This window comes from Phycodurus eques, chromosome 13 (genome assembly GCF_024500275.1).
Source record: "Phycodurus eques isolate BA_2022a chromosome 13, UOR_Pequ_1.1, whole genome shotgun sequence".
Lineage (NCBI taxonomy): Eukaryota > Metazoa > Chordata > Actinopteri > Syngnathiformes > Syngnathidae > Phycodurus > Phycodurus eques.
The window spans coordinates 25,460,311-25,479,446 of NC_084537.1; the positions used below are offsets into that span (position 1 = coordinate 25,460,311).

The 19,136-nt window shown below is 42.7% G+C and overlaps 1 protein-coding gene across 1 annotated transcript; it reads left to right on the forward strand.

Annotated features, from left to right (window-relative positions):
• The first annotated feature begins 1,151 nt into the window (after nt 1–1,151).
• On the forward strand, nt 1,152–16,762 carry LOC133411826 (homeobox protein Mohawk-like). Its single transcript, XM_061694535.1, has 6 exons — nt 1,152–1,357; nt 2,222–2,381; nt 2,467–2,620; nt 3,488–3,802; nt 16,261–16,294; nt 16,406–16,762. The coding sequence occupies exons 1-6, from the start codon at nt 1,185–1,187 to the stop codon at nt 16,737–16,739; spliced, it is 1,170 nt and encodes a 389-aa protein (XP_061550519.1). The 5' UTR covers nt 1,152–1,184; the 3' UTR covers nt 16,740–16,762.
• Nucleotides 16,763–19,136: the final 2,374 nt, after the last annotated feature.

Here is a 19,136-nt window from a genome sequence, read left to right on the forward strand (position 1 = left end):
CCGCCTCTCGCCCGAAGATGGCTGGGATAGGCTCCAGCACGCCCGCGGCCCGCGTGAGGATAAAGCGCTACACAAAAATGGATGGATGGAAATTTCCAAAACAAACTGTAATTTAATAACACATTTTCTCCCTGAAATGAAATGGATTACAATTACATACATTTTGTAATTAAATTACATAATCTCGTTACATGTAATTAACTCCACTGTCTATCATAATAAATTAGACTCACTTGTTTTAATGTGTTAGGTTCCTCTTCTTTCTTGAATTCACAATGTGTCGCACCGCTATGACGTCACACTACGACACTACTCACCTATCCCCATTCTACCTATGGACCTCGATGCGGTAACACAAGCCAAGTCGGGGCTCCACGTCCCAAATCACACTGAAATGATATGTCGCGCTTAATGGAAACAGCTCAAATGCCCCCCCCAAAAAAAAGAAAAGCCACATTGTGCAGACTGCAGACAGTGCAAAAGATTCACAGTTCCTAAACCCCACTGCACATGGTCGCACACAAAATAAGCAGCACTGGCTGGAGAGCAAAGCCAGTGTTATTTTCCAGTGCTGGTGTTGACATTACAATGGCCCAATTTGTTCTGAAATTCAGGATTCACCGCCTAGCACGAGGCGCTGCTTGGTGGTTTTGCTGGTTATAAGGAAACTTGTAATTCCAGCTCCCGAAGCCCCCGGTACAACATGCGATGTTATTTGCTGACACGATTGTTGGTCAAACCGCAAGCTGCGAGAGGCTCGTGTGCCTCATGTCGAAAATATGAGCTCATGCCGAACTGCTCCACAGCAGACAAAATCTAATAAGCACGTTTGCCGTGCAATAGTTTGCATATCTTGGGTTGCTCCTGCTGCTGCTCAGTGAGGGTTCCCTCAGAGTGGCGATTGGATGGTGGGAGGACCAATGGGCAGGAGTGGAACAGGTTATTTGAACTCTCCGAAGTGCTGCTCAACAAAACCAGACTACATTCTCTGACTTTTCAAACATTTTTCACTCTGTAATTGGAACTGCAGTCCTGCCATCATCTTCAGAGAAAAGACTGAGGACTATTTTCACCATTTTCGAGTGACTTTGAACTTTATCCAGAATGGGAATCTACTGCATCTATTTATTTCTGTCAAACCTCCGTTGCACCTGTTGATTTGGGAGAAACCTGCTTGCTTGAGAATGGACTCGGTTGTGGGGATGGCATCTGATACGCTTCTTCATTTGGAGGATGAGCAGAGGAGTAGACTGAACTGTGTCGCTCACAGCAGTTTGGCAAGTGCTCAGAATGCAGAACTGCTCCCGTACCAGCAGACCGCTGAAGACAGCTCCTCCATCAAGTACAGAAGATATGGGTACGTCCCTTTTCTTTTGGAACCACGGTTTCGTCTGTGTTGCACGATTAAGATTAGTATTTCACCAACCTCCTCACATATGTTTTCATTCAAACCAACTCACGGCACACCGCCAGACAAAAATGTCACAAAAAATTTTATACAATGGTTGATTACCATCTAGTGCACAGGTGTCAAACTCAAGGCCGGGGGCCCAGATCCGGTCCGCCACATGATTTTATGTGGCCCGCAAAGGCAAATCATGCGTGTCAACTTCCATGATTCTTGTTCAAATCTGTAACCGAGATTACAAATTGCCATATTTTGTAAATAACATTGAGATATTGCAAGCATTTTTGTCTTACCAAATATGAACAATAGTTGAAAAACCCATTACCCTTGATTTCCGATTCCAAAACTAGTTTATAAATTTCGGGTGTAATAATATGATGAGGTGATTCGCCTGTTAGGCTGTTACAGCCGAAGAGGACAAAAAAAAAAAAAAAATGAGGTAATTAAAGTTTTTGATGGTTTCACAGTCATAATGGCCCTCTGAGGGAAACCGTAACTACAATGTGGCCTGCGACAAAAATGAGTTTGACACCCCTGATCTGGTGGATGAAGTTACATTTTTCTGCCGGACACTATTCGTCACTGGCGTAGATAGATGAACAAAGATACATTATTTGTAGTAAATAAAACATTTTGGGCCCAATCAAGTGGAATTGGATTATTTCCCGCAGCACAACTGTCAGGGCACCCTGATGTGCGACTGCACTCTGGTTGGGAAGCTCCGATTTAGAATATGGAATTGTCCTGAAATGCACTGCTGTGTTTCTTCTATATTCAATTTTGTTGTGCACAACTACTTCCAAAATCCCCCAGGTCTCGCTTGGGTGGGGTCAAAGTTCGCCACAAGAGACAAGTGCTGCAGGACATGGCCCGACCTCTCAAACATTGGCTGTACAAACACCGGGACAACCCGTATCCCACCAAGACTGAGAAGGTTCTATTGGCTCTGGGCTCTCATATGACTCTGGTACAGGTGAGGCAAGAAAAGCAGTCAAGGGAGAATGTGGGAGAATGTCCGGCAAGATGTTGGCGTTCCTTCACTTTTACGATCCGTTTAGGTGTCAAACTGGTTTGCGAACGCCCGACGAAGACTGAAGAATACGGTGAGGCAGCCAGACTTGAGCTGGGCCTTAAGGATCAAACTATACAATAAATACATCCAGGGAAACGCTGAGAGACTGAGTGTATGCAGCGATGACACCAACTCAGATGGTGAGGACAACTTTTACCATATCTAATCTAATTGATATACTTCAGCTAATGAGATGCCGTGACATCTGGTACTGGATAAACTATGACGACACTCAGTAGAATGCTTATGATGTTCATGATAAGTAAAGGAGTTGAATCGGTACTCCGATTTTTCTTGAAGTGGAATAATATTTTCTTAAGTACAAAATGTTTTTACTGTCAATTATACAGCTTACAATACCTGCTTTTAAAATTTGACAACTAATTCTCTGCACATAAAACAGTTCCAGTTGTTTGATGTTCTTGGCACATTCTCTCAAATAAGGCCCCAAGAGCTCAATCAATAAATCAATCAAGACCACGGTTGTCTTTATCGCTCTCTATTTACAAGTCGTGCTGCCCTCTAACGGAAGCTGAAAAAAGTAACAAGCCTGTTTTGACCAAGGTTTGAAAAGTACAGATGTCCGTTTTGAAATGTAATCAGTAAAAGTAAAACGTCTACAGAAAAACAAATATGAACAGATACCTTTAGTACAGAAAGAAAATATTTGTACTTTGTTACTTCCCACCACTGTGTTAAGCAGAGGTAATAATGGCTAGCTATAATTAACAAAGTACGTAAATGATTAGAAACACGTCTCAATATGAGGCAGCGCAGTTCTACGTCACTTCAAACAGTCACAATAACAAACATGTTAAATTATGACCTTCTGAAAACTGAGCAATATTTGTAAACATTGATATCTGGAATTGGTACTCAATAACTCCTGCACGTGTACCTAAAGTTGTGGCTGCTGAGTGCATTTGATAATGTGAACAATTTCATATGAAACAAGTGCCCGTAATCAACCCTCAGGATAGCTTTTTTGTCTATGTGCTTTGCTGCAGATGACGAGTGTCGCTTACAAACGGCCATCTGCTCGTCAGACACGTGTGGGATGAAGAACCAGGCCGGCGTTCTAACAGTGGCCGACCCGGCCAACGGCGACGACGGAGCCTCGCCTCCGTCAAAGTACAAGAGCAGCTTGCTGAATCGTTACTTGAACGACACCTTGCGGCACATGATGGCGGCGGGCAAGGCGGAAGGCGTCGCCCTGAAGAGGAGGAGCCTCTCTGAGTCGTTCAGCTCAAACGAGTGCGACCGAGACGCAGTGTCCCCGGCGTCCTCCTATGACGCGGAGACCAACTTCATCTACCAAATGGGTGAGAGATTCCACAGCGTCACGCATCATTACCATTTCATTCACACTCAAGGATTTCTACGGTAATTCCTAGGGCTGTAACGATACACCAAAGTCACTATTCGGCACGTATCACGATTTCTGACCCACGGTTCGATACACGATTCGATTTTTTTAGTGTGTGTGTGTGGGGGGGGGGGTGTTAAAAATTAAATGAACAGATTGTCATAAAAACAATGGACTTTTTATTACAGCCTTTGTAATTCCAGTACAGTATCCAGCATTTTTCACAAAGTACCGGGCAGTCAAAAAGTAATGAGCAATTAATGTATTTCAGACATTTTCACCATTTGTAGTTTAAATACTTTTTGGAACGTTTAATTTAAAAAAAAGTTTTGTTCAAGCCTGTCCTCTTCCGGTCAGTTATTTTGGAACTGTCATTGTTTGATGTCAATCAGAAGCAGAGAGTCGTGATTGAATTTCTTGCTTTGGAAGGGAAACCACAAAATATTTTCGAAAGGCTGAAAAAAGTGGATGGGGAAGCTGCAATAGGCTAAATGACAGTCAAAAGGTGGGTGTCCAGGATCAAAGGGGAAGAACAAGAGCCTGTTCTTCCGAGTAACCTCCGTGACAAGCAAAGGAGCGGCAGACGGTCTTCAGCGGTCAATCCTGGGAATAGTGCTCGTGTCGAGGCCCTGATCACAGAAGATCGTAGAGTCGCCGTTGAAATGATGACATCACCATCATGTGTCATCATGACATAACCCTGACCCCATATATATTTTGCAGCCTTTTGAAGAAAATGGTGAGTGGTGGGGCGGAACGCTGGACGATTGGTGAGCACATCTTTAGTTCTGACGCCCTGGGTTCAAATCCAGCCTCGCCTGTGTGGAGTTTGCATGTTCTCCCCGTGCCTGCATGGATTTTCTCCCGGCACTTTGCTTTCCTCTAGACTTTACACCGATCTGATCGGTATCGGCCGATAATTACCATTTTATGCTGATCGGCTTTAATGTCATAATTCGCCCCTCCGATCGATGCCGTCATTGATCGGCTCCGCAAAAGACATTTGCTCCGCGTCGCCATCGTGTACAGTATATTTGAATCCAAAAGCTGCTTTATTTTTAGCCTTGTCGCGTGTCTTTTGACATAGTACTGTAACTGTAAATATCTGACAGCCAATAAAGTTATTTAAAAAAACATTTAAAACATGTCGGAGGTGTGGGACAGACAACACGTAATGCCCGGATCAGACCAATTTGGTCTTTCACGATTGCACTATGTCAGACTACTGCAATAAAATCTTGTATTCCAATACCACTACATCCCGTCTTTTACGATCACTGGGCTTTATCTTGTCACCTCAAACGCGACTGGATACACTCGTTACCACGACAACAGCAATCGATGGCGTCGTGTGTACAAGAACAAAATGGAGAAAAACGTGTGCTGGTGGTCACCGGTGCTCGGGAGAGGACTTTCATTCAAGGCATGCTTGAGGTATGTTCACGTACGGTACTTTTAATACGATACAGCTCGCAAGCAGGCAACAAAACGTAATGTAGCCTCGGAAGCTAGTGTTAGCACTAACGGTTGTACCGTCGTTCTGTCGAATCATGCTCTAAGGTTTCGGTGTGTGTGAAGTAATGTAATTGCAGTAAGTTAGTTTCTGTCATGTTGCAATGTTGGTTTGACCTGACTGATTAGAATATATGACCTGAATAGAGAATACTCTTGTTGAGGATACTCAGTACACAAGTATTTCAATAGACATTGCTCCATCTTGCGATCGGATCGGTGATCGGTTATTTTTATTTATTTTTTTTAACTCGCTGATCGGCCCCAAAATTCCTGATCGTGTAAAACCTCCTTTCCTCCCACATCCCAAAAACATGCATGCTAGGTTCATTGAAGACTCTAAATTGCCCGTAGGTGTGAATGTGAGTGCGAATGGTTATTTGTGTACATGTGCCCTGCAATTGGCTGGCGACCAGTTCAGGGTGTACCCCGCCTTTCGCCCAAAGATAGCTACGATGGGCTCCAGCACGCCGTGACCCGCGTGAGGAGAAGCAGTACAGAAAATGGATGAAATGGGTTAGTGGTGGTTCCCCTTCCAAAGCAAGAAGGTGAATCAATGCTCTCTGCTTCTGCAGGGCTTCCAATGATGACCTCATTTCCAAAATTTTAAGTACAAGCCATGAAAATTTCAGAATTAAAAAAAAAAAAAAAAATCTGTATATTAGTAGGTTAAATTAGGCATTTTCTTTATTAACATTCCAAGATTAAATTATAACAATAATGATAATAATAACTGAAATAAGATTTTTTTAAATATGAGAATAAGCGCATAATCTAACAATTAAGATGTCATTTTACCTAGAAATGTTTTGCAATATTAAAGAACAAAATCATAACAGTGAAGGCATAAAAGTAAACCTATGTTATGTCTGCTTCCTTGAGTGAATCTATACCAGTATCATCAATAAAGTGCAATTTTGCAGACATTTGTACCTACAGTATTGAATAAGAGTGTTGTAGTTATTAGCAATGGTGAATATACGTCAGGTGTCTAGAAAGAGACAACACCGGTTTTAGACGCTTGCATTTTTCTCCATAGGAAATTTGGCACTCAGTCATGAAAGTTACAACATTTTGTCTTAAAAAAGGAACATTTTCTCACAAGATTATGCCTTTTTTATTGTGCATAAGTTTTAATGAGTTAATAAGTTTTCTTGAAAATTATGCCATTTTCCTTGCATTTTTTTTTAAAGACGTACGTACTTTTTTTTTCTTGCTATATAAAAAATATATTCTCCTAACTTTTTCTTAATTTTGCCATTTTATTGTGGCCCTAACACTGCTTTGTTCACACTTGACTCATGCTTCTAAGTCTAATGAAAGTTCACCAAGAAGTCTATAAGAGCACAATACTGTAGAATTTGACTCCTCACGGTTCCGTGGCATTTGTATATTCCTGGTATTCCACTGGAAGTCAGTAGCAATGCAACAATCATTAAGTTTTAACAATTCTGACACCTTGGTGCCCTTTATGACGAACCGAGTCCTCAAAAAGGCAATTCTTTTTAATGAACATTACGAATTAAAAAAAGTCCTGCAAAAGGCACAAATCCTTCATTTTACATTTGGCTGGACTTGATGCTGGCTTCTTCTACTGTACACTGCAAATATCATTTCCATACACGAGAATGTGCCATTTGTTCCGCATCAGCTACTTGCCATGGTGGAAATGTCCCGTTGGGCCTCAAGGACAATTACACAATGTCTGAAATTGTATTTTTCCCAGAGTGAGAGGTGAAAAAACTCAGCCAAACTATCAGAAAACGGAGCAGTTTGTCAGCAGGGCACACAAACGTCTCTCAGAGTGACAAGTCGGCTTTGAAAGAAAACAGCTTGAGAGTATTCATCTCCATTTGGCTCCATCCCATTTGAGTTCGTCGCTTGAGTCGTGTACACGTTGGCCGCCCGTTCCTCTCAGTTCTGCTTTCCGACTCACTCGCATGAAAAAGCTACATTTCTGGAATTGTGAAACCACTATTCATTGCTTACAACAATGCGTTAAGTTGCGTTTTTATTACTCTCGGGCCCGAAACACCCGAAAACAAATAAATCATTCCAGCCAGAGGACTGTTATTTAAGTTATGGTCGGTGCAAACACTTCATCTTCAGGAAACCTCGACTTCAACCTCAGATTTACACTAACTGATAATGTGAAATATGGACAACATAATAAAAGGTATGCAGAGCCATTAGGTAAAATGCAAAAGTATACCATTCGCTGCTTTTTTTTTTTTAACTAGAATGTCACTCTGTAAATTTGGATCATCACCACATTGGACTGAATTCATCATATACTGCATGTCCGCCACCCTCATCTGTTTTGACATTAAAATTAATTAATTTCTGTGCTCACAATATGTTTAGGCAACTGTTAAAAATAATAATAATAATAATTGTGGATCAGTACCAAAACAAGAGTTGTTTTTTTTCCCCCATCACTTAGTTTTCAGATTTATTTTGAATAAGACCATTTTTAGAATATTTAGTCATTTTTGCATCATTCTGCTACCAAACAAAAATAAAAACAATCCATAGAAGAGGTTATTAGACACTTTAATCCACTATAATCATACTAATGGGAATATGTTTTGATAAATTAGACATTTGAGAAACCAAATGATGCTTTTGAAATTATTTATGACTTCATGTTTGCTGTAAAAAAAAAAAAAAAAAAAAAAAAAAACATTTTATTAAATGTTTTAAAAAAGAGGCTAAAGTTAGCAACTGAACTACTTAGCCTGGTATAACTGAAAGTCGATCACAATTTTGTAACAGAACAAAAGGAACAGTTAAACATTTAAACTCACACGTTTTGGATAATAAAGATGCCAAATAAAGTTTTTTGCCCCGACACAATGCTAAACTAAGCTAGTTAGCTCCTGCTCACATAGCTTCATAGCAACTCTGCACTGAATCAATGGTAATACGTAAAAGTATTCCCCTAAACATGTCAACTTCAAATCATATTTATTTTGGACTATTCTGTGCTTTCTTGAACTCATTACCCACTGTGGCAGCACTGTTGAAATGTTTATGAACACTTTTAATGTAGCCCTGCTGGTCGTGTTATGACTTTTTGCAACCTCGCGCGGATCCTCTACGGAGCTGAAGTGGAAAGTCAGCTAGCCAGATTCATGACAGCGCCCCGACACCATTAAAACACATCGGTCGCTCGAGAAGGCTAAAACGGTCACGAAACGTGAACAAGTGATGAGCGTTAAAGTGATGGCACTAGTGTACTCACAAGGTCACTTCAAACGTTCAATATGTCTGGATTTCACAGGATGGAAACATCATGTTACCTCACATTTCCATATAACAACTAAGTGTGTTTATATTACTGTGCAAGATGTGGGGCTTACACCACGGTCAATGCCTCCGCTCAAAAAGCCTGGAGGGTCGTCAATGTCACTGGGATTGTGCTTTATAAGACAAGGAAAAACCTGTTTGGACTAATGCCTGGCAGCACAATGCCCAATTTTTTGTTTAAAATGAAAACACGTAAGCTGAGCGGGGAGTTTCTTGCTCACGGATACAAATACATATGCACTTTGAAGAATTAGATTCCAGTGACATACTCAGAACAAGGTAATAGTTGGACAAGAAAATAATTGAATGCACATTTGATAGTCCAGGCATCCATCCATTTTCCTCCGCTTGGTCGGGTCGCGGGGGAAGCAGCCTCAGCAGGGAAGCCTAGACTTCCCTCTCCCCAGCCACTTCCTCCAGCTCTTCCGAGGGGATCCCGAGGCGTTCCGAGGCCAGCCGGGAGACATGGTCTCTCCAGAGTGTCCCGGGTCGTCCCCGGGGTCTCCTCCCGGTGGGACGTGCCCGGAACACCTCACCCGGGAGGCATCCAAATCAGATGCCCAAGCCACCTCATCTGAGTCCTTTCAAAGCGGAGGAGCAGCGGCTCTACTCTGAGCCCTTCCTGGATGACTGAGCTTCTCACCCTATCTCTAAGGAAGAGCCCGGACACCCTGCGGAGGAAACTCATTTCGGTCGCTTATATCCGGGATCTTGTAATTTTCGGTCACGACCCACAGCTCGTGATCATAGGTGAGGGTAGGAACGTAGAACGACCGGTAAATCGAGAGCTTCGCCTTTCGGCTTAGCTCCTTCTTCACCACAACGGACCGATACAAAGTCCGCATCACTGCAGACGCCACACAGATCCGCCTGTCGATCTCCCGTTCCATTCTTCCGTCACTCGTGAAATGGACTCCGTATCAGGACTCCAAAAAGGGTGGGTACTCTGAACTGCTGTTTGGTGCATAGGCACAAACAACAGTCAGGACACCCCCCCACCAGCCCCCCCACCCGAAGGCGGAGGGAGGCTACCCGCTCCTCCACCGGGGTGAACCCCAATGTACAGGGAGGCAATAAGTATACCCACACCTGCTCGGCACCTCTCACTGTGGGCAACTCCAGAGTGGAAGAGAGTCCAACCCCTCTCGAGAGGACTGGTACCAGAGCCCAACCTGTGCGTGAAGGTGAGCCCGAATACATCTAGTCGGAATTTATCGACCTCGCACACCAGCTCGGGCTCCTTCCCTCCCAGAGAGGTGACGTTCCAAGTCCCTAGACCCGGCTTCTGTAGCCGGGGATCGGATCGCCAAGGTCGCTGCCTTCGGTCACCGCCCAGCTCACAATGCACCCGACCCCTATGGCCCCTCCCACAGGTGCTGGGCCCATGGGAAGGGGGACCCACGTTGCCCTTTCGGGCTGTGCCCGGCCGGGCCCCATGAGTGCAGGACCGGCCACCAGGCGCTCGCCTTCGAGCCCCACCTCCGGGCCTGGCTCCAGAGGGGGGCTCCGGTGGCCCGCGTCCGGGCAAGGGAAACCTAGATCCATTGGTTTCTTTCTTCATAGGGGTCTTTGGAGCCGTGCTTTGTCTGGTCCCTCACCTAGGACCTGTTTCTCATGGGTGACCCAGCCAGGGGCATAAAGCCCCAGACAACTTAGCTCCTACGATCATTGGAGCACACAAACCCCTCCACCACAATAAGGTGACGTCTTAAGGAGGGGCATTTGATTGTCCAGTAAGTCTAATTCAAACACCATCCATCCATTTTGTATAGCGCTTATCAGTTGTGCTGGAGCCTATCATAGCTGACTTCAGGTGGACACAGTCAATTGGTTACCAGCCAATCAGTGGCGTGTAAAGGGTCGGAGGGTGGTGGAGGGCGCGGCAGTACATAGGGTCAATAGGGTCATGGCTGATCTGGAGCCTATCTCAGATGACTTTGGGCAAGAGGCGGGGTACACGGTGAACTGTTTCTCAGCCAATACGTGGAAAATGCCCAGACTAGGCATCCTTTAAATGCCTTCTGGCTTTGCCCTAGTGCTTTTATACCTTCCTATGTGTTAGCATTACAACTGTTAGCATGTCATAATTGTACCAATTCTCATTGGACATGCATAGCACACAGAGTAATGTAAAAACTAGACTTTACGCCGATCTGATCGGTATCGGCCAATAATTAGCATTTTATGCTGATCGGTGTTCATGTCGTCATTCCCCGATCCTATCGATGACGTCATCGATCGGCTCCACACAAGACATTTAACACCGTGTCGCCGTCGCGTATGAATCCAAAAGCTAGATTATTTTTAGCTTTGTGGCGCAGTACTGTAACTAACTATCTGATGGCCAATAACGTTTTTTCAATCTTGTCGGTGAAAAAACACGTCGTCGGTGTGGGACTACTTTGCGGTGTCTCGGACAAACGACACGCAAGTTATTTGCAGTCTGTGCACAACTGAAGTACGTCGTGGGGAACGTCATCTAAATCAACGGCAACACAACTAATTAGATCGGGCGCCTGAAGAATGTACACGAGGAGGAGCATGCCGCGTTCAAGCAATGCAGCGTAAAAAAAAAAAAAAAAAAAAAAAAGGAAAAGCCAAACGGACGCAAACTCTGGACAACACCCGTCCGTACAGTGGGAAAGTTAGAGTAAGCATGTCATGAACAGTATTTATGAAAGTAATTTAATTGCAATTAAGTAATTTCCATTACAGTAAGTTAGCACCCATTATTTCTGTCATGTAATGTTGATTTGACCTTAACTTATGTCAGTGGCCAATCCTTGAATGCCCCCTAGAGGTCATTGATGTTTTAACTTTTATCTAAAATGCTAGAGAATAATTTTGAGCTGGGATGGGCACGCGGTACAGAAAATGGATGGGTGGATACAGTACTCAATATAAAGTACACAAGTATATACAATAAATGAACAAGTCATGTAAATGGACACATTGCTCCATCTTGTGATCGGATCGGTAATCGGTTATCGTTTTTTTTAAAACTCGCTGATCGGTGAACGGCGTCAAAAATCCTGATCGTGTAAAGCCTAGTAAAAACCTTCATGAATGTACCTCTATTATTTCATCAATCAGAATGTTATCTTGCCATATTTTAGCCTACCAACTATATTAGCATGCTACTGGTTCTCATTAGAAATAGTATGCAACCATGGGGCACAATGTAAAATCCTTATCTACGTATCTCAGAGTTGTCTTAGCTCCGATTGCTATATTGCTAAATGTTAGCATGCCAACTGTCTGCATGTTAGCATTCGTCCAATTCTTTTTCACAAGCCACTATATGCAGATTGTCACGTGACCAAACCCAGAACCCAGGTTAGCTGACAACCGGTGTATGCTACGCTAACGAGCGTGACTACCGGTTGATGGCACGATTGTTTGAAGCCGAACTTGCTAAATAATTTTCCTTATGGCTAGTATCTTTGGACAAAAGTGAAATATATAAATGTATCATTGTATGATATGATATATGTAAACATGATTGAAGCCATGTCATGTGGTGACATCTTGTGTTCAACAAAAGACTATGTAAACATTTAAAGTTACTACAGGTGCTCTGTCCCAGTCCCATTCTGCCATTTAACCGAGCCAGGAGGAAGTGCTTTTACCTGCTTTGCCGAATGTGGATTTAGGTTTTGCTTCGCATACTGTATAAGGGGACAGAACCTGACTACCAAGGCCCCCTAAAATAGGCCTAGCAATGTCACTGGTATAACTAAAGTAGTTTCGGTTTACAGAAAGACGTAGAAATAAAACAAAATACAATTGTTTCATCTGTTTGATTCGCAAAAAAACAACAAAGCATAAAAGGATAAATCATAACTACTGTTTTTATTTCAATTACCTTGTCAAGAAATAGCCTGGCCAAATTCAGAAGTTGTGAAGTAGTTTTACAGCGCTACGGGGACAATTTACTATATAAAAAACCAGCGCGCCCTTTCATTACCCTTGCTGCAAGTTCCCCATGCAGTAAATTTCAAACTGGCAAGAGGTAGAACAATGTTTTCTCGCTCATATAAAATAAGAGGTTCAGAAATAGTTTCTTGGAAAAGGATGTTGTGGCTAAAGAGAAAAAAATGCTTGAGGACATTCAGTAGCGAGAAGAAAAAAAAAAAAACAGCGAAAATTATTTACTGTCAACTGTTACTCTTGACAGCTGAAGAGATCCTCGATGGAATACTTTGTCTTTCACATTTGATCTTTGGCCTGAAGGTGTAGATTTGATCATCTTATTTGGACTTTAGTTAGATGTGGGGAGCAGCGGCTGACCTAGTGGTTAGCACGTCTGCCTCACAGTTCTGAGGTCGTTGGTCCTTCCTTCCTGTGTGGAGTCTGGAGCTTGGGTAGGTTTTGTCTGGGTCTGCCGACTTCCGCCCACATTCTAAAAACATGCACGGTAGGGTCATGAAAACTAAATTGACCGTAGGTATGACGGTCAGTGTGAACGGTTGCTTGTCCATACTGTTTGTGGCCTGCGATTGGCTCGCGACCGGTCCAGGGTGTGCAGCGCCTCTTGCCCAAAGTCAGCTGAGATCAGCACGAGCCGAGGGATTCTCAAAGTGTGCTCCCTCTAGTGGTACGCGAATGAATCGCTGCCCAAGTACAGTTCAGTTGTATTTAACTTTTAAGTTCAAAACATTTGCCTTAACAGTTTGCTTTCAAATGTGTATTAAGGTACAATTTGTATTCATCGTCTGTGCAATACCTTTTAATTAAATCATTACTTAGGTACAGCTTTTTCCAAAAATTCTCAAGTTGTTGCTTACAACATTAAACATAACGTTTTCTCATGTTTTGACTTTATTCTCATAAATTACAAAGGTTTTTAATGTAATATAGCGAATTTCTGGTTGTTTAATTGGGATTTTTTTTCCTTTGTCATACATTTTCCTTATATTTCTTGTGGTATTCCATCTTTAGTCTCAATCATTTTCTTTCATATTTTTGAACGCGGTTGGATATTTGGAGGTGGTCAGCGGGGTGGAGGTGTTTAAGCGTATTTAAGGATGTATACCATTATTACTAAAGCAATTAATCTTTTACCTTCCAATACATCCATCCATCCATTTCAGAATCAGAATCATCTTTATTTGCCAAGTATGTCCAAAACACACAAGGACTTTGTCTCCGGTCGTTGGAGCCGCTCTAGTACGACAGACGGTCAATTTACAGAACACTTTGGAGACATAAAGACATTGACAAAAACAATTGTGCAAAAAGATGCAGAGTCCTCGAGCACTTAGAGCAGTTCGAACGACTAATATTGCAATAGTCCGGCGCAATGACCGTTGCGCAAAGGGCGCCGAGACTTCAAGGAGTGTATGCGGTTTAAAGTGACGAGTAGTGCGATCATCTGGGACAATGATGGTTGTGCAAATGTTACAGATACTCCTCAATCGGTGTGCAAATGGAGCAGATGCTACTCTGGCACGAGTGGCCGGTATATGCAAATAGTGCAGCGTGGCGAGACAACTACAGTGAGTGCACGAGTCATACGTAATTGGCCCCACAGAAATGTGACAACCAACTCAAGTCAAAAAAATTCCAGCTTGTTGTCATGGAATTATAGGTTAGGTGTTTAAGAAGTTGATCGCAAGAGGGAAGAAGCTGTCGGAATGTCTACTAGTTCGAGTTTGCGTCGATCGGTAGCGCCGACCTGAGGGAAGGAGCCGGAAGAGCCGGTGACCGGGGTGCGGACGGTCCGAGAGGATTTTGCACGCCCTTGTCTTAGTTCTGGCAGCGTGCGAGTCCTCAATGGCGGGTAGGGGGGTAGCGACAATCCTTTCGGCAGTTTTGATTGTCCGTCGCAGTCGGAGTTTGTCCTTTTTTGTAGCGGCGCCGAACCAGACTGTGATGGAAGAACACGGGACCGATTCGATGACCGCTGTGTAGAACCGTCTCAGCGGCTCCGGCGGCAGGCCGCGCTTTCTCAGAAGCCGCAGGAAGTACGTCCTCCGCCGGGCCTTTTTGAGGACGGAGTCGATGTCGGTCGCCCACTTCGGGTCCTGAGAGATTGTAATTCCCAGGAACTTGAAGGTCTCGACGGTTGACACACCATTTGCTTTCCTGCTTCTCCTCACGCGGGTCGCGAGGTGCTGGAGCCCATCCCAGCTATCTTCGGGCAGGAGGCGGGGTACACCCTGAACCGGTCGCCAACCAATCACACGGCACATATAAACAAACAATCATTTGCACTCACATTCCCACCTACGGACAATTTAGAGTCTTCAATGAACCCACCCCGCATATTTTGGGGACGTGGGAGGAAACCGGAGTGCCCGGAGAAAACCCACCCAGGCACGGGGAGAACATGCAAACTCCACACAGGCGGGGCCGGGTTTTGAACCCCGGTCGCCAGAACTGTGAGGCAGATGTGCTAACCGGTCGGTTCACCGTGCCGGCTCCAATATCACCTCCAAAAAAATTACAAACCTCAATAATACAATACAGCAGCTCTAATAACATGACATAGGCATCAAAACTTTTAATAAAGTACACTGTACTCACCAGTGATGCGTATTATTTATAGACAAGCTCCATAATCTTTTGCTCCTCCTATTGTGTTGGTTCGTCAACGCTAGCTAGCTAGCTAGCAGTCACAACTAGCAAGTTGTTGCTGCTCTCCAGGTGAAGCGAATAACCCCTTTGACCGGCTGAAACAAGCTAGCCGCACTGTCCTCACAATTTCCAGTTTTTCTTGAAAATTTATTTTTAATCATGTCCAATATTCGTCCGATTTTATGGCACCTGTGCAACTATTGCAACTCAATCATTGCATTCGAGGAAGGACGACATCTGGTGTTGTGCCGATCAACCAATCAGAGCGAGGACGGGAAGATGCAGCCAATCAGAGGACGAGACAATGTAGCGTGACTTCCCGCCCCCGCGCTTTGGAGCAAAAGATGACAGCTTACAAAACAGGTGCACGAATCCAAACAAACATTTAAGCAATAAAAGTCATGAGCACTCAGTCAAGATTCATACAGAAAGGATAAGATAAAGGGGGAAAAAATATTAAAGATGGAGAAGGTTATGCTAGATACAGCAACATGCTAGTAGCGTGAGTATTCATATAAATACATTTAAAGGAGTGCAAGTCTTAATTGTTTTCAAAACCTTTTGTTTGTCAGAGTACTTGAGTGACAGAAGGCATTTTCTGAACTCTTTTTGAAAAGCAGTAAAGCACAGCTTTCTTCCAAAGCATTTACAACAATCAATGTGTCAATCATAAAAAGATTTATTAACCAGAATGTCTTTTCTTTTTATATCTTCAAAGAGGCCAAATAATACATTCTTCCAAGCAAGCGTGATAGTCCTTTGAACATTATTGTGAATAAAATCAAAGTTTTTGACCCCGCCCACACACACACCGACACACACATACACACACTGCTGTAATCACCAATTAAATAAAAACATTATTATATGTCAAAATAATAAAGTGTGAATGAGGTCACAACAGTTTTTAAATGTGTTGTATGTAATGTTTTGAAGAGTGCCCTATATAAAGTAATCAATCAAGGTGAATGTACAGTAAATTGATTTATGTAAACGTCTTCTTCTATCTTGCAGAGACTTTGGACTATACATCATCGAAATGTGACAGGTAATTATTAATTGCACTTTTCTCAAACCATCAGTCTCAGGGTTGTCAGTCAAAGCAATCCAGTTTTGTTCTGTTTAACTTCATTTTGTTTTGTTTCTTGTATTTTCACAGTGGTCAGTCTCACGAAAGAGGTCGGCAGAGTGAAAACAAGCAAGACTGGCGAGAGATCAACGCCGCCGTGGCCCTGACCAGCCTGGCCCACGGGCAGAGCTGCAGGAGCAACAGAACGCCGCTCGGCACTGCCGCGGGGCTGAGCAGCCGCAGAGAGCCCCTGTCCATCACCGGGACCAACATCCCCCGCAGGATGCCCGTCACGGTGCCCGCCTCGGCCCTGAGGCAGAGCCGCGGCGCCGAGCGGTCCGCTCTCACCAGCCGCATCATCCGGAGGTCGTCCCACATCTCCGAGGTGCAGACGATCAAAGTGGGCCTGGCTAACAGCGTGTAGGAATTCAACGTCACCGTGTGAGAATAACGGATGCCTCAAGGCAGCCTCTCAGACTATTCCTTTGTAAAACTGTATATATACATATATGTGTGTGTATATATATATATATATATATATATATATATATATATATATATATATATATATACACACACACACACATATATATATATATATATATATATATATATATATATGTGTGTGTGTGTGTGTATATGTATATATATATATATATATATATATATATATATATATATATACACACACACACACACATATATATATATATATATATATATATATATACACACACATATATATATATATATACACACACACACACACACACACACATATGGGTGTTTATTTGATTACGGGCCTTTTTGTGTCCTTGATGTTAAATTTCAAGAAAAAATCTATTTAAATTGATTTTTTCAATAACCAGCAGTGGGCGTGCCTAATTCTAAGTGTTGTCTAAAATATCATGTTAATATTAGTATATTTTGACATTTTCTGAGCAGTTTTATGGTGGTATTTTACAGTTTTCACCCTGCCCCTGCACAGGGTTTGGATATATGAAGCTCTATCGTTCTATTAAAAAATGCTAAAATGGTGTAACTTTTACCATAAATTCCTTCAAATATAATAGAATGAATGATTTCTCATCATATATACAAAACATTTCAAATTCTGTCTTTTATTTTTGCTAAAATATGTGTGTCCCTTAAAGTTGCCACATTGACCATTTTCAGATCAATAAAGTGTATTCAAAATCTGATTCTTTAATTCCCTGTGTGATTTTGTCTTGTCATTCAAGCGCATGCTGCGTCAAAGAGAAGTCAGACATTTTGATAACTGGACGTTTTTCCTCATTTGTACCCTTAAGTCACATAATATTTTAATTGCATGTCGTTACCAAACGACTTGTAGTGTTAATATCCATCCATCCATCCATTTTCTGAGCCGCTTCTCCTCACTAGGGTCGCGGGCGCGCTCGAGCCTATCCCAGCTGTCATCGGGCAGGAGGCGGGGTACGCCCTGAACTGGTTGCCAGCCAATCGCAGGGCACATACAAACAGACAACCATTCGCACTCACAGTCATGCCTACGGGCAATTTAGAGTCTCCAATTAATGCATGTTTTTGGGATGTGGGAGGAAACCGGAGTGCCCGGAGAAAACCCACGCAGGCACGGGGAGAACATGCAAACTCCGCACAGTCGGGGCCGGGGATTGAACCCGGGTCCTCAGAACTGTGAGGCTGACGCTCTAACCGGTCGGCCACCGTGCCGCCTAGTGTTAATATGTTTAAAGATTTTCCTCTTAAAAACTTGATAATCATATAAAATGTTGTACAGGACTAGCTAGCTAAAAAATACTAATAATAATAAGATAACGCTAGCAGCATAGCACAGTTAGCTAAAAGCTTTGAAATGTCATTACCATCACAAGATTAATCAATTTTTAATCAATATGCCATTGTGGCGGTAATGACATCTCTCGAGGGTATCTGACAAAAAGACAACATTTAAAAAAAATAATAATAATCTTCAATCAATATATATGGATATGAACAGATTCTGAGTCACAGAAAGATGACAGTTAAGGTCAGGCACATATAGTTTTTGTGACATTTTATTTTTGAGAAAAATGAAAATCAAAAGTGCCCGAAATCAAATAAACACCCATATATAGCCTACGATGTTTTTGTACCTTTTTTTTTTTTTTTTAAATACAATGTTGGTCATGTATTGCTATTGTGTTCTGTTGTAGTAATTTCAACTTCTTTGAGACTGGATCATCATCCAATGCCATTAATTTGTCAGCCACTTTCTAATAAAGTCATTGTGAAGTCTCTTCATCAGTCGTGATTTACAAGAATCATTACTTTTACAATGTTGTTATCCTTATAGTACTGCTCCATCGCATCGCCTGGAAAACTGTCCCACACCATACAAAGTTATTCCAAATTCATCACGAATTTGGAATCCATTTTCTCGAAGGAAGTAACGGAAGCATGTTCGATGGTCTTCAAACGAGCTCAAAAACCTCTTAAATTGGGGCTCTCGTACGGAAAGGTACCCTGTACTTGCATGAGATCTGGTTTGGTTTATGCAAAGCTGTATTTTCTGCAACTGTATTTAAGTTCCCTGTTAAGAGCAAGCTTGAATTTAATAAAGTCCTGGTGTATTACCAAAAATGAATGCTAATTTCCATGGAAAGTCTCCAACTTCAACATTGCAAGTTACTGCCCATATTAATAATACACTGTTCAAAAACAACAAATTGCACACTTAACACTAACCCGGTAATGAATGCGTGAAGGGAGATTGCTGCTAGTGGGAGGTGAGTTGACCTCTTTGACTAGCCATCTACTATTGTTGTTACCTCTCCCTTTG

What these genes read in the sequence shown, in the direction of transcription:
- LOC133411826 (XM_061694535.1), top strand. Translation starts at nt 1,185, where the DNA reads ATGGACTCGGTTGTGGGGATGGCATCTGATACGCTTCTTCATTTGGAG. An exon ending in ATCAAGTACAGAAGATATGG is followed by an intron (nt 1,358 to 2,221) that starts GTACGTCCCTTT and finishes AAAATCCCCCAG; the next exon opens with GTCTCGCTTGGGTGGGGTCA. An exon ending in CGATGACACCAACTCAGATG is followed by an intron (nt 2,621 to 3,487) that starts GTGAGGACAACT and finishes GCTTTGCTGCAG; the next exon opens with ATGACGAGTGTCGCTTACAA.